This window comes from Zeus faber (genome assembly GCF_960531495.2).
Source record: "Zeus faber genome assembly, chromosome: 1".
Classification (NCBI taxonomy): Eukaryota; Metazoa; Chordata; class Actinopteri; order Zeiformes; family Zeidae; genus Zeus; species Zeus faber.
Window position 1 is genome coordinate 24,155,958 of NC_137193.1, and position 15,424 is coordinate 24,171,381.

The 15,424-nt window shown below is 43.5% G+C and overlaps 1 protein-coding gene across 1 annotated transcript in view; it reads left to right on the forward strand.

Annotated features, from left to right (window-relative positions):
- Window positions 1-15,424, forward strand: part of ctnnal1 (catenin (cadherin-associated protein), alpha-like 1) — a 66,016-nt gene that overhangs the window by 38,912 nt on the left and 11,680 nt on the right. The window contains exons 3-10 of the mRNA XM_080008874.1: window positions 4,803-4,990; window positions 6,249-6,368; window positions 7,968-8,057; window positions 8,964-9,134; window positions 10,203-10,403; window positions 13,538-13,624; window positions 14,080-14,238; window positions 14,998-15,090. Of these exons, the coding sequence (XP_079865000.1) occupies window positions 4,803-4,990; window positions 6,249-6,368; window positions 7,968-8,057; window positions 8,964-9,134; window positions 10,203-10,403; window positions 13,538-13,624; window positions 14,080-14,238; window positions 14,998-15,090 (1,109 nt within the window). The remainder of the gene's footprint in view (window positions 1-4,802; window positions 4,991-6,248; window positions 6,369-7,967; window positions 8,058-8,963; window positions 9,135-10,202; window positions 10,404-13,537; window positions 13,625-14,079; window positions 14,239-14,997; window positions 15,091-15,424) is intronic.

Consider the following 15,424-nt stretch of genomic DNA (forward strand, 5'->3'; position numbering starts at 1 on the left):
GTGACTTTAAAATCAAAAGTCAGCATTTACAGACAGTCTACTTTCCTGCAGAACAGTGTGAAAATAGGCTTTAGGGCTCGGTTTGCGAGAGGCTTTATTCAATGTGAGTTTGAGCGAAAACAATCATCCAACAATGTTAAGGCCACTTTTCAGCACTCGTTTAATTAAATGTACTACTGTTTTAGCTTTTTTTGACTCTCTGGACTTCCAAGGATCCTGTATAAAATTACATTAAAATAGGCCTAGAATATATATGCCATACAGTATACCACATTGCCAGTTCTATACTGTTGCTCTGATGACATGACATAATCATCATGAAGCGTTGGACCTGCAGGCATGAGAGCTATCAGACGTCACAAAGAAAGTTACTTTGCATATGTACAGCCTGCCTATCAAGAAATATTACACTAGAGGATTTCCAGAGCGCTTTGGAGTCATTGTTGTTATTAGGTCAGTGAGAAAGACTGGAAAAAAGAGTCGCTGAGCCTGTTGGTGCTGCATAGAAAGAGACAATTGTCTGAAACCAAACCGGCTGGCGTAGTGCTACCGCCTTGGTTGTGCTAGGAGGATGATCGTGTGCCAGGAAAAGACCAAAACCTCGCGCCACAAGAACAGTTTCTACCTCATGGCCGTGGGACTCACCAACAGGCCATATGCCCATCCTGCCCCGCACTGACTGTCTCTCTCACACAAAAACACACACACTACTGCAACCCCCCCCCCTTCACTCACTCACTCACACACACAAATTGTGCAATAATGTATGTACAATAACACTGGTGTTACACTGTATATACTGTAATAAGCTAGTTAGCACATGGTATTATATTTTTTTACCTATAAACAATAATTCCTGTGCATAGTATCACATTTGGATATTTGTATATGTTAAATATCTGACTATTTCTGTTTTTGTATTTTTGGCTATTTGTATATATTTAACAATTAAAATTTAAAGTAATAATTAGTGTATTTATTTTTTTATCCTATTTCATTTTATTATTATTTTATTTTCCTTCCCTTTTTTATTTTTCCAGACTGTTAAGTTTTTCGTTTTGTCTCTTAATGCTTATGGTTTGTACTGAAGTGCACCAAACCTCACCGTAATAAATTCCTTGTACTATATATGTAAATATACTAGGCAAAAATAAAACCCAATTCTGATTCGATTCTGAAAGGCAGGGCATTAAGGCACAGCTTTATCCATTTTGACTAAAGTTCAAGGTTCAGGAGTATTGGGCGGTGGAATAAAATGAGAAGGAAGCAGAGTCAATAAGTGCTTTTGGAAATCTGGTGTACGGAGATAACAGGAACTTCTACTTTTCAGCGACCTGACAACATTTACTGACCCAGGGGAAGAGGAAGTGGCAGTGTGAACTATAGGAACACACTTGTTATAACTCCATTAGCAGAATCCATCCATCCGACAAAATACGCCGATAACTGCTTTACTTGGCGGGAGGTCATTGTGGAGAAAAGCCAACAATCTTCTCACTGTGCACATTTAAAAACAGGGCGAAACACCCAAACAGAGAGTGCTGGAGGGAAGTGAAAAGACAAGCATTGAAAAGTTGTGTGAAAGAGGGCGTGTTAGTGTGGCATGTATGCTTACTCTCTGTGGAGAAGGTGAAGCACAGTGTATGAGTCTGTGTGGATGTGAATCTCTGTCTGTCTGCATGTGAATCCGTCCGTCTGCATCTGCACGTGCGCCGCATTCACGGATTTCTCTTTCTTTCTTGCTTTTTCACACGCTTCCTCTGACAGACAGCATGAAGGCCTTCTCCGGTTTATGAAGAAGCTGACGTTTCCAATTCTCTTTCCCGATTTCAGAGCAGATGAAAATGTCTGTTGGATGAAAGGAAAAGCCTGTTGAAAGTCTTTTAGATTTCCACGTAAAAGGAAAGGGTAGTTAGCAAAGGATTGACATTCAGCTAATACCTTGCCGCGGGGAGAGCTCAGCTAGCCGCGGCGTTGCCCTGTGTGCTATAATGAATTAGATATAGGGTGGCTGATAGCATTAACTTAATTAGCTGCTACTCATCTTTAGAGGGGTGAGGGTTCTACTGAGGCAGGTCAGAAAAGTTGATCTGGTGACTCCATTATGTCTCTGTCTGCCATTGCCGTGCTCTGTCTAGTCTCTTATCTGTTTTTCCCCGATTTCCTTTCCCACTGACTTTGTCCGGGATAGATTTGAGGCGCCTCAGAATCAGAATAGGGTTTTATTGGCCAAACATGCTTTTACGAGTAAAGGATATAGTAAATACCTGAGCCTTTATGTAACACCTTGATTGCATAATAGCAACACCTTGAACACAATGCAACTTTCATACATTTTTAAATCAATCCCAATAGTTCTTTGCGTCTAAATGCAGAGAAACCAAGAAAACACGCAGACCAGGACCTTCTTCCACTTCAATGTCTTACCAAAGCAGCCGTGGTGCACTACAAATGCCTGGGTAACATCTCAGACAACAACCTGACCTTTGAAGCCAACTGTCATCTAAGTGCATTCCTAATGTCAGTCAAGCTGGTTTACCTTAACAAACTCAGGAGACTGAAAGTGAATCAGCCATTCCTCAATGCATTTTACACCCGCTTCATTGAGTCAGTATTGACCTTCAGTTTGACAGTTTGGTATGACCCTTTCAGCATCCGGAAGATTAAGCTGGGCAATAGAGATACTGGAAATAGTAAAATCTTTGGAAAACAACAAAAGACCATCCGGGAGCTTTATAGGGAGTGCACCATCAAGAAAAAGAAAAGTATAATGGAACTCCCAACACATCCTTTACATCATGATTTTGAAACTTTGAGAAGACCTTCTCAAAGAGGTATACAGTATGTGCAGTTGCTAAATAAACACAAAGTGGCCACAACACTTAAACAAAATAAACATGTACATATTGCCACATATTGCCCAGTAGTTTCTGTACTCGAGGGCTGGAGAGAGTGAAGAATGAAACAAAACAAAATCAGGCTAAATGTGTATAGTAATATAGTATGATTTAACCTGTGTAGCCAAATCATCACATGTAAACCACACAGGCAAAGATACAGAGCAGCAGAATGAACTGGATGCAGTTTACAAATGAAAAGGCTTCAGTATATCAAAACAAAGCGATGAAACAGCATGATACAGCTTGTGAGATCTGCTGTCTTTCAGATTCTATGGTCTTGAGGATCTGGGCATTGATGAGAGTGTAAGGCGACAGGCCGGAGGCTTGGCTCAGGACCTGGATCAACGTCCTGGGGTGTTGTGGGGATTGAGCAGCATTCTCTGTGAGGCAGGCCTGGATCTTGGGGTTGGTGCTGTAGAACCGCCTTTTTGGATGCAATCAGTTCTTCAAGCGCAGCTTCTTTTAAAAGACCATCCAAACTAAATAGTGAGCCAAGCTGCATAGCCTGATAGAGAGTTACCCCCCCACCCTCTCATCCTCTTTCCCCTTTGAATGATTTTTCTTCCTCTTCCTGCCTCTCTCTCTGAGCATTCAGCCGCTGTTGATAGCAAGTGTTTTGTTGATGATTTTTCACTGTTTTTATTTGTGTTTTGGTGTTGTCTGGGTAGTGTGTGTAGCTATATGTATCTGAGTAAGGCATAATAGGTAAAACCTAACAGATTTTGTTCGTGTGCATTGATTTTAGAATAAAGGCGCCATTCACAATAAAACAGAACTTTTCCATTAAAAAGACGCATTTTGATCAAGAAACAAACAAAAATACATGGTGTTTTGAGCTGGTATGTGGCAGTGCGTACAAGCCTTGTCCCAGAACATGTTTGCAAATGGTCCTTTTTCATAAAGTTCTGTCGTTGTTTGTAGTATAGAACATAGTCTAATTGATTTGAACAGCTGTGGTGGCTGGAATTTTATATTGTGTTATATCTATATCAACAAATGAATGATAACAACAAATGATAACAAATGTGATGTTATCGTCAAGATATTGACAAATGTTGGATTCCCTGATAAATTCATTATAAAGGTAGCTTTAGTGTTTCGCGTCAACATCAGCTTTAGGTGGCGCAGTGCATTGCACTGCTGCCTCACAGCAAGAAGGTCCTGGGCTCGATTCATGCCTGGGGTGCTGTTGGCACTGTGCTCCGGGCAGGTTATCTCCCAAATAGGAGCCTTTCTGTGTGGAGTTTGCGTGTGCTCCCCGTGCTCACATGGGGTTTCCTCCACCTACCATCAGTAAGGACCCCCCCACATCTGACCAGCGATGGACACTGGTCCGCAGGCACATCCACGAATGCTGCCTGTTAAATGCGGAGGCCTCATTTCACCATCCAAAGCATGTAGTGTGCTGTGTGACAATTAAAGATTCTTCTTCTTTACTGGTCATCTGCATTGATGCAGAACACTTTTTTTGCATAATTATTAAATTTTGAAGATGACCTCATGAGAGTGGGCTGTGCTATACCGCTTACTTACATGCACAACCTTTCTATGTAAAGATACAACTTCAGAGGCACCAGTAATGGTGTCTCTGAAGTTGTCCAGCCAATTTGTCTGTGACCAGGAAAACAGCTCAGTCATGTCTCTCTCTGAGGCCACAACACCAAGCTTCCGCCGTGCTGAATTTAGTCCTCTGGTGTCCTCTCCAGGACAAAATTTCCTCCCATATTGAATAGAGGGGTGGCATAGTGTACCCTGAACACACGTGGGGGCATTGGGATATTATCACTAGGGCAGACACATCATCAAAATTGTCAGATATCTAAAGATATCATTTAATGGTATAATACTATGTAATTCCATCTAGTACACTACGAAACGATTAAGTATCTCCAATCGTCGCAGGCGATGCCATTGCCCAGCTGACGGATGTGGGCACGGCGGTGACGGTGCAGTCGGACAGCCGCGTCACGGTGTTCAGCGACAGGACGGGCATGGTGAAGGCTGCGCGCTTGCTGCTCTCCTCGGTCACCAAAGTCCTGGTGCTGGCCGATCGTATCGTCATCAAGCAGATCGTCGCCTCACGCAACAAGGTGAGGGAGGCTGCCACTCCAAGCCACATGTATCAGTGCAGAGCAGTGCCACCCCACACACACACACACACACACACACACACACACACACACACACACACACACACACCCATTCAAAGTGACTGACCTTCACTGCATATATTTTTCCATTACCTGTGACCATAAAGTGGAGCTTATTTTGGTCTTAAAAGCAAATGGCTACACATGCAGCTCTACTCTGCTCTGTAACACACATTCTGCATGCTTTATACTTAAGCACTCTATTCCTGTCCCCCCCCCCCACACACACACACACACACAGCTGTCGCTAACTTCACACTCAAGCTTACTTTGTCTCTGTTACTCACCCACACAAAGACACACACATTTGCATGTGCACACACGTACAAACTACCTTGTCAGTTCCACATCTTTCATTTCCTACTAGATGAGCAAAGGCTTTCTGAAGGGGCACTCAGGGCTGAGCCCTCTAGAGGTAATTAAAGGGAAAACGGAACTTTATCCAGCCCATAAAGAAACAAAAGGACCAGAGCTTTCCGTCCATCTGTCTGTCTGCCTTGTACCTGGATTTGCTCTCAGACAGACAAGGTGATGTGGTTGCAGCTTTCAACTCCGCCAAGAAAGGAAAACGGGCCTTAATCACATCTGGTTAGCCTCATTGGAACAGGCAAACACAATTACCTCTCTTTCCTCTCTCTGTCTTGCTCTGATGAAAGCCTGGTATCTTGCTTGCCTGCTGCCCTGGGCACAGAAGGTCCCCTGAGTTCATGTACACGAAATAACCTTAAACTAAGCAGTGTGATTGGCTGGAGTCATCGATGTGCCACCAACGGTCATTGAACTGGGACCATGAACCTTAAATCTGCATCGTCACCACAGTTATTCACCACTAGCTAGACCCAAGACAGGTGTGGCTGCTTAAACCACACCACCCCTACACCACAGTTATGAATTGGCATTTACCTTCTAACCTAGTCTTATACAAGGTTCATATCCAATCACAACAGCCAATGGTTATACACCAAAAATTAGATACACCAAAAATACAATTCACCAAAAATGAGATCTAGAGAACCACAAATGGAAAAAACGTTGAACTCCTTGAACTTTTGTACTTTAACTACTCTGAACAACGTCCAAGTCTGCCTCAAAACCAATTAAGCTGTCAGCCGGAGGTTGGATTGATGGCCATTTTTACCCGCTTACCCTGGTTTATTTTTGGAGTTCCGTGGGTATCTAACATACGTTCTGATCTCAGGTCCTCGTGACGCTGGACCATCTGGAGAGAGTCAGCACCTTTCAGGAGTTTGTCCAAATTTTCAGTCAGTTTGGAAATGAGATGGTGGAGTTTGCCCACCTCACGGGAGACAGACAGAATGTGAGTATTGCGTGGGGATTACTGCCTACTAACCATAAAAGAGTCCTTGCAATGTCCAGTCATGGGAAACTTCTGTAGTGTCTGTCTGTTGGATGTTTCTGACAGGCCCTCTTACTTTATTTAATGACACAGTCGATTACAATATTCTGCATTAATAGAACAGCTTTTTCATTTATATTCAACAAAAGAGTAAAATATTATTTCCCCCCTGTATTTCAGTCTTAGAATCAAACAGAAGCCTTCTGGTGGTGTGAATATTTTAGAAAAGCAAGGGCATATCAATAACTCCTACATGAAATATTTATTGCAGAGTAAAACTTTGGGTTTTTAAGGTAACAAGGCTTCCCTTGGTTTCTATTGTCTATCACAGGTATTTCCTTCACCCAGTCACTTCTTTTCTTGATGGGTCTTGCCTCTCCTTCCCCAGGAGAAGTGTAGGGGTCAATTATGAGTCACAAATCATCTGTACACACCACAGAAAAATCCTACGTTTTTTTTGCAAATCTTTTTTTGGCGTTTTGACAAAGAAAATATTCACGCAAAGCCTGAGGAAGAAGGCTCCTACTTTGATGCATGCGTTCAAGGTTCTGCAGCTAAACTGCATGTCATGCAGAAGCGACTGTAAAGTGCCGTGACTGCGATATAGTATCTGGGGAGGGAAAGGGAGGTTCAACCATGGCTCTATTTGAATTTCATGGTGGGAGCTGTGTTTTGGCACACACGTCACGTCTCTCTCCTACTTTGTTCATTGCAACCAGTACTCAATGTTTCGCCCTTCCCTCCCCGCGATCGTCTCCCTCTTTTGTATTTACTCCCACTCATTGCATTTACGTTCACATGCTTGTTCATGGGCACAAGCACACAACCCTTTTGAAATGTACCATTGCTACGTATTGATGCCAGATGAGTGCAGAGTTAAAAATAATGACGCATAATCACATCGTCATTGTGATCTGTGGCGAGGTGCCTGGAGACGAGTTGATTCAGCTGCCTCTTTCCAAATCCCATATCTGCCTCATTCAAGCTATCTATTTATGTGTGGTGCACATGGAGAGATACACAGCAATGGATCAGCAGTAGATATACTCCCCAGTTGAGACTTTGTTTTCCATCTTCTGTTAATTGGATGATCTATGGCTGCAGATTTGTGAAGCTGATATTGTCTGAAATCAGTAGTGGTGCATGCGTGTGTGTGTGTGTGTGTGTGTGTGTGTGTGTGTGTGTGTGTGTGTGTGTGTGTGTGTGTGTGTGTGTGTGTGTGTGTGTGTGTGTGTGTGTGTGTGTGTGTGTGTGTGTGTGTGTGTGTGTGTGTGTGTGTGTGTGTACTTTTGTGAACGAGAGGAAAAATCCTAGCACCATCTTTGTGTCCCCAGAATTAAGGAGATTTCATGCATATTTATTTTACCAAAACACCAGCAGGAATTCCAAACAGTTCCAAAAAGTTAGTATTATTACATTACTAGTATGCCCAGTCAGTGGTGTGTGTGTGTGTGTGTGTGTGTGTGTGTGTGTGTGTGTGTGTGTGTGTGTGTGTGTGTGTGTGTGTGTGTGTGTGTGTGTGTGTGTGTGTGTGTGTGTGTGTGTGTGTGTGTGGTGTAGGACCTGAAGGATGAGAAGAAGAAGGCTCGGATGGCAGCAGCCAGGGCAGTGCTGGAGAAGTGCACCATGATGCTGCTAACGGCCTCCAAGGTATACTCGAGTTGTAGTTGAAATAATATAATTTGATGAAATTGTATGTTGTGCATACAGAGGCCCTTTTTGTCACCATTTTTCAATGCAGCACACCAAATTAAGTAAATAGAATTAACTTAAGTTAAACCTTTTATTTGTTAGTTTGCATTTCATAACAAACATTATAACAGTGGTTCTCAACTGGAAAGTACCGAATCCAAGACTGAGTTGTGTCCATTTTGAGTGAACCGTGGGTGTATATGTCCACTTCTTCAAAAATCTGTCTAGGTTTGGGGTTTTTTTTAAGTTTAAAATGACAAAATAATTTCAGATGCTGTGCTTTTATTTTGAAACACTATTGTTAGCACCGTGTGGCTATCATGACCTCATATCACGAGCGTCCCCCAGGTGACACCATCATACAGCTGTTTTGGTCAAATTAAAATGAAAGAAAATTCAATGAAATCAAAACAAATCTTATAAGACCGTCACTTGCCACACTCAAGTTTACTGCATCAAAGCTAACTGTGCACTGTCTTTTATGCACAAAAGCATTCCAGCATTCCTTTTATAAACGGAAAATAAAATTCAGATCTTGAGTTATCTTTGGGTCATGACTCAATGACTAAGGACAAATGCTCCTGAGGCCAGGCCATTTGAGAACGACTGCATTACAACATCCAATAAGTTGGTGCCACCCTGCATCTATCAAGCTCAAGGCTGGGTTTATTGATAAACTCCATCTGAGAGATTTAATCTTCTCTCATGTTTAATTCTCCCATCGATGCCAAAAGTTCTCCAGCAAAACAAAACTCTCAAGAAATAACTGAACATGGAGACAGAGAGTGGGTCGAAAAATGAAGCAAAGTTTTAGAGTGTGATAGGCAGTTAGGTTTAACGCTAGTTATTGACCTCCCTCTGAAGACTTGCCTGAGGCACCCGGATTGCGAGTCGGCGAGGATCAACAAAGACGCCGTGTTCCAGCGAATGCGCTGCGCCCTGGAGCAGGTCATCGAGATAGTCACCGAGGCACGGAGCTCCGGGGAGAACAAAATCTCACCGAGCAGCATCTACAATGGAATCAAGGACTTCAAGGTAGGAGACGAAGAGCTGGGGCTGTAGTCTGGTTGTTTGTGTTAATTGTTTCTTTCAGATTTAAATGTGCCTGAGACAACTAAAATTCAGGACTAGATCTATCTATCTATCGATCTTTCTATCTATCTGTCTGTCTGTCTGTCTGTCTGTCTGTCTGTCTGTCTGTCTGTCTGTCTGTCTGTCTGTCTGTCTGTCTGTCTGTCTGTCTGTCTGTCTGTCTGTCTGTCTGTCTGTCTGTCTGTCTGTCTGTCTGTCTGTCCGTCCGTCCATCCATCCATTCATCTATTCATCTATCTAGCTATGGACTCAAATATTGCAGAGATGTACGTCCTATTGTGACTGCTGACTGCTACTGATTTTGCATCAGTCAATCCCGTTCTAAAGCAGTTTCTCTTTTCGTAAAAGAAAAAATATCAAAATATGTACTTGGCAGTGCAATGCTCACTTTACTTTCATTTAAAAGGAGGGAGAAATGTTAGACGGGAAGAAAATGACAGAATAAGTTATTTGGCAGCTCTCTAATGCAGTTTCGTTAGACATTTAGTTTCAAAGTTTTTTGAAAGCCACTTCTCAGCATCCCTACGTGTGCTTGTCATCTGTCGGCCCAGATTTCTCATTGTCATAAAACCATTAGATAAAAAGGAAAACCTTGAAAAAAAACAATACAGAAAAATGAATAATGGGCAGCCGTATTTCTTTAAATGATGTATGCAGTATTAGTTGTGGACCTTTTATTGACTCCTCAGGGAAAAATCTGTACACCGCTAATTGGTTATTTTATGAAGCGGTTAAACGCCGAATGATTGTTGGAAATCAAATGGTGCTAATTCTCTCCATAGAGAGTTGTTAACGGAACTCTGCATGTGCTTGGCTTCACCAGTTCTCTCATCTTTCTTCCCTCCCTCCCTCACTGTTGTTGTCCTCTCCATCACCCCCCATTTACCGGTCCCTGCAACCAATCCATTGGTCCACCGTTACTGACACACACACACACACACACACACACACACACACACACACACACACACACGCACACATACACACACACTCCCTTCCTTCCCGGTCCAGTCCAATGTGGAGTCCCTGCGGGAGAACCTGTACTCCCTGCCCCCCCAGAGCGTGGGCAGCCACCTGGAGACACTGGTGGAGCGCACGGAGGACTTCACAGACTCGGCCTACACCAGCCACGAGCAGCGCCAGGCCATTCTGGGCCTTTGCCAGCTGGCGCGCCAGGACACGCAGCAGCTGGTCCACGCCTGGGTGGAGGCGGTAGGTTGGCATTGCCGGGAACGCTCGTGCGGAACCCTACGCAACCCTTGCACACAGCTGCACAGGTGGATACAGATATACATGCAAAGAGGTTTATACCCAGAACATTGCACTGGATGCATTTGAGTTGAGCCAAGTAATGCTTGAGAGTTCGCTAAAAGGAGCTGGAAAGCTGCTTGGTTGGGCTGGGTTAAAAAATAAAAGCGATACTCTGACGCGATTTTATTCAATTAATGGAATTTCTGAATAGATTTGAAAATATTAATGTTAATGCTTTGTTTAAAAGTTTTCCAACCATTTTCTACTTAAATGAAATGCCGCCATAGACACAAATGGATTCAAACATTTAATTTCAGCATTTGAAGAAATGTTCTAAAACAGGGGATATAGGGATATTTGGCTTTCGGGTGAAATTTATGGAAAATGTAAAAAGTTCACGCTACAGTGATATTATATCATGAAAGTAGGGCATTTAAGTAGAAGCATGCAATGGTGATTTCCTCATCTCAAACAATTTATTGAAACAAAAGCCAACAACAGTGGTGGGTTTACCACAACAAAAAATGTCAACGTCTCAATAACTTGTCATGTGCCCTTGAGCATCAATTACAGCTTGACAACCACGTCTCATGCTGTTCACAAGTCGACTTATTGTCTGCTGAGGCCTGGCTCCCCACTCTTCTTGAAGGGCGGCCCTCAGGTCATTGAGGTTCTGGGGCACAGAGTTATGAGCCTCTACACAGCGACTCAGCTGATCCCATAGGTTTTCTGTGGGATTCAGGTCTGGAGAAAGTGCAGGCCAATCCATTTGAGGTGCCCCAGTCTCCAGCAGCCGTTCCCTAAGGATGCGACCTCGATGAGCTGGAGCATTGTCGTCCATGAAGATGAAATGAGGCCTGTGTTGTTCATGCAGGGGCACAATGACTGGATTAATGATGTTATTCAGGTAGTATGGGTTTGTCACTGTACCATTCAAGTGTAGGGCAGTTCTGTATTGACCAGACACACCTGCCCACACTGTAACACCACCTCCTCCAAAGGCTCCTCTGGTGACAACAGTGGCTGATGCATAGCGCTCTACTTGACGTCTCCAACATCGTTGGCGGCCATCATTTCTGCTCAACGTGAATCAACTTTCATCAGAGAACAGCACTGAGGCCACTGGTCCCTCGTCCAGCGTCAATGCTCCCTGGCCCATGCAAGACGATGATGCCTGTGCCTGGTGGTGTGGTCAGGTACCCTTGCAGGTCATCTAGCACGCAGACCACGCTCCTGGAACGGTTTTGAATGGTCTGACGTGACACTTGGGTGCCTCTCACCTCCCTTAAATGTGCCTGGAGTTGAGTGGCATTCATCATCCGGTTCCGCAGGGCACTGCTCACAATGAAGCACTCATCAGTGTGGGATGTGGCCAAAGGACGTCCACTTCTATGCCTTTCTGTGACTCTTCCAGTCTCTGTATCTCTGTTGCAAGCTGCTGATGACACTCTGTGACACTCTAAGCTCAGTGGCCACTTCCCTCTGAGAACCTCCTGTTTGAAGCCTCGCTATGGCGAGGTGCTGTTGATCAATTGTTAGGTGTCATCTTGGTCTCATGATGTCAAAATGTGAACAGCATGATGAAGAGGACTGTTTAAATACCAATTCTAATTGAACCAGGAAATGTATTGGTCGATTCATGGATCAAACACCTGTTGTGAATTTTGCCGTTCAGCTCGGTTCTTGTTAGAGAACAGCAAGTTGTGCAAAAAGTACTGAAACACTGAACAGTTGGACATGTGCATTAAAAAGAAGGTCAAATTAAGTTCACCTGTAAAGGTTATAGTGCATTTTAGGTTCATCCTGAAATTTAACCCGAAAGCCGAATATCCCTAACTTTTTGTGAGTAGTGTATTTTGAATCGAGCCTTTATATTGAAATCGTATCAAATCGTGAGATTCTGTCAAATACCCAGTGCCTGCCCCGTGGGAGAATAAAACAAAATGACCCACCTGAAGAACCATTTATCTTCTTATCTGCAACACTTTCTGAAGACAGATATTGTATCCTCTTTCTCTCAGAGACCATCAGTCTCCTTGGCCTTCAGACTTTTTAGACTTACGCAACACCCAGCAATTATATTTCGTAAAGTTTGTCAATGTGCAGACTATAACAGAGACTCGCAGCTACCGCTGCATAATTGCTGATGAAAAAAATAATGTTTAGCGCCTCAGATTTGGAGGTCATCAATTGAAAGGAAAATGTGAAATCAAAATGTTTCAACACAAGTGTATTGAAATGTCAGAGCAATAATAGAATACCAGAGTACGTAGGCTTGCACAAACAAGCTCTGGACACTTACATTTTTACTGTCAATGACAATTGAAAATGTTGTAGAATGGGAGTGTTCACTGTGAAAGAAAATGTTGAACATAAAAATATACAATATTACACTATCAATGGATGTAGGTGACACATTCAATTGCTGTCCTTGTGTGAACCCATCATCTCTATTGGAATATAGGAATACAGTGAGGATGCTCATTATTCATTCATTAGTCTCATAAGCCCCTTTCCCACATGGAATCCGTAAAATTGCTGAATAAAAAACATCCGGCAAAGGCAGTAGCTAGTCATTCCCACATTGGCCTCCTGCCTCCTTTACGGAAAAAGAATACGAGTAAAAAGACCCGTCTCTGTAGTGACTGGACGTGTTTCAGTTTCTCTTATTTTTTCTCTTCTTGTTTCACTTCTCCACAGTTCAGATCGGATAGAATTTTTTGTTCCCGAAAACAAATCATTTTTTAAATATATTATGAAATAAATATTTGTGAAATACAATTTTGTGCTTTATTTGGATTCGGCTCCACCCCTACTTTACGGCAACGTTACTGCTTCCATTCCCACGCACTTCCATTCACAGCCGTACTGGCATTTTCCCAGAAATGATACTAGGTCGAAAGTGGGGAAATTTACCAAACAACTTTAAAGGAACATCAACACCGGCTCCTGTTCCCAAGAGGGCAATGCGGAACATTGCCAGTAGATTTACGGCTTTCGGTGCAAGTGGGAAAGCGGCTTTGCACATAAATCATAAACATTTCATATTCCCCCATTTCTCTCTCTTTCCACCTCTCTCTTTATCGCTGGAGCAGCAGTCCACCCATGCCAAAGAAGCCACAGAGGAAATGGAAGTGTGCATCCTAAAGACATGTCAGAGTGCCAGCGACCTCAGACGTGAGGTGAGTGCCACACTATCTCTCTGCCTTCTGCCTGACAATCAGACTTTTATTTTCATTCTCACGAAGCCCGCCATCTCTCCGATGTCCTCCGTTGTTTTTCTACACATTATTTACTCACATGCACCGTGTCTTTCATTCATTACCTTTACTCATCTCTCTCTTGCTCACTCGTTCCCTCTCTTTGTCTTTCTGTGACCTCTCCCGCTCCCCACGACTCCTCTCTTATCTCATTTCCCTCACCTCTCCTGTCCTCGTCTCATTTCCTCTACTGTCCTATTTCATTTCCTCTCTTCTCCTCCTCCTCTTCCGCTTCTTATGCCCGCATAGGCCAGTTCATTTTCTCCGCTGGGCTCTCGTCTCCTCTACTCATTGGCAGTAAACTCTCATCTCTTCTCCTCTCCGTCCCGTACTGTACCGCCTTCTCATCCCTCATCATGTCGCCTTCTCATCCACAGCTCCATAAGGCAGCGGTGAGCCGTGCGTCAGACCTGCTAAAGGTCCACGGAGAGCAGCTGCCCCTGCGAGTGCTCAAGACTTCAGGCGCTGAGGGCAACCTAGAGGCGGTGGCCGAATACGCCCGCACGCTCAGCGAGCAGAAGGAGCAGCTGGTAGAGGTGGGTGTGGGGCCTGGGGCGACCTGGAGGCATAGACAGTATCCAAAAATGGATGTTGGATGTTGTCACATGTTTGCGACTGAAGAGAAGATGGGAAGCCTCGAGTTTCGGTTTATGTTCGGCGCCATCTTCGCAAGAAGCTGAGATGGAACTTTGTCGATTTGGGCAGCGGGGCAAAGTCTTTGCGTGCTGCAGTGAGGCGAGTGGCACCACCACACAGCCCGATGAAGGAAGTAACATGCCCGCCTTGCTCGAACACAAACGAGAGGCCTGTCAGTCATGGCAACTCAGCCCCCAAATTCAATCCTCTTTAAGATGTCATAGCGACTTTATGTAAAACATGTTTATTAATTCAAAACCAAGGCACCAATTAGAAGACGTAAACGTTAGCTATTGAGACCGTAAAATCTTTTTTTCTTTCACTTACAGTCAGTTGGAGGCCATCTAGTGGTCATTAGCCAAATTGCAATTTAAAGAACTTCCTCTTTGGCTTCAAACACTCGTCCGTAATAGTTGCTGCTTGGTTGGAGGTCACAAGCGTGATCATGGCAAGTGATTAACATAGAGGAAATGTCTGTGATTGTTTCTATTTTTCATGCAGGCAAATTTATTGCCATTAAAATGTATGTGTGTGTGTGTGTGTGTGTGTGTGTGTGTGTGTGTGTGTGTGTGTGTGTGTGTGTGTGTGTGTGTGTGTGTGTGTGTGTGTGTGTGTGTGTGTGTGTGTGTGTGTGTGTGTGTGTGTGTGTTTCTTTTCAGACTTGCCGTTTGCTGTGCCACGTGTCAGGGACAGAGCCTTTGGAGATCACCTGTATTCACGCAGAGGAGACTTTTCATGTTATTGGGCCACAGGTCTGTTTTATCAACAGAAACATTTAAGAACCAAGGCACTCTGTTTATATATTATATATGGTTAAAAGCCTTTATTTTAAGGGCATATCCACCCATCCCCAATGAAAGCTAAAGGTGGCCGCTACACATGGGTGGTAGCCTTCATCTGGTTTTTTATCATCCATTTCTGAATAAACCCTTAAAATATTGACTTTTTCATCATAAATGACATCTAATTACATCTAAAAGAACTTGGGTTCTTTTGAATTTTCTGCTCTCAAATCCTTGTATCCAAAGACCACCTGAACCACCCTAAAGACCATTGCAGTTTTCTTTGCTCTTGCTGAAGGTGAAC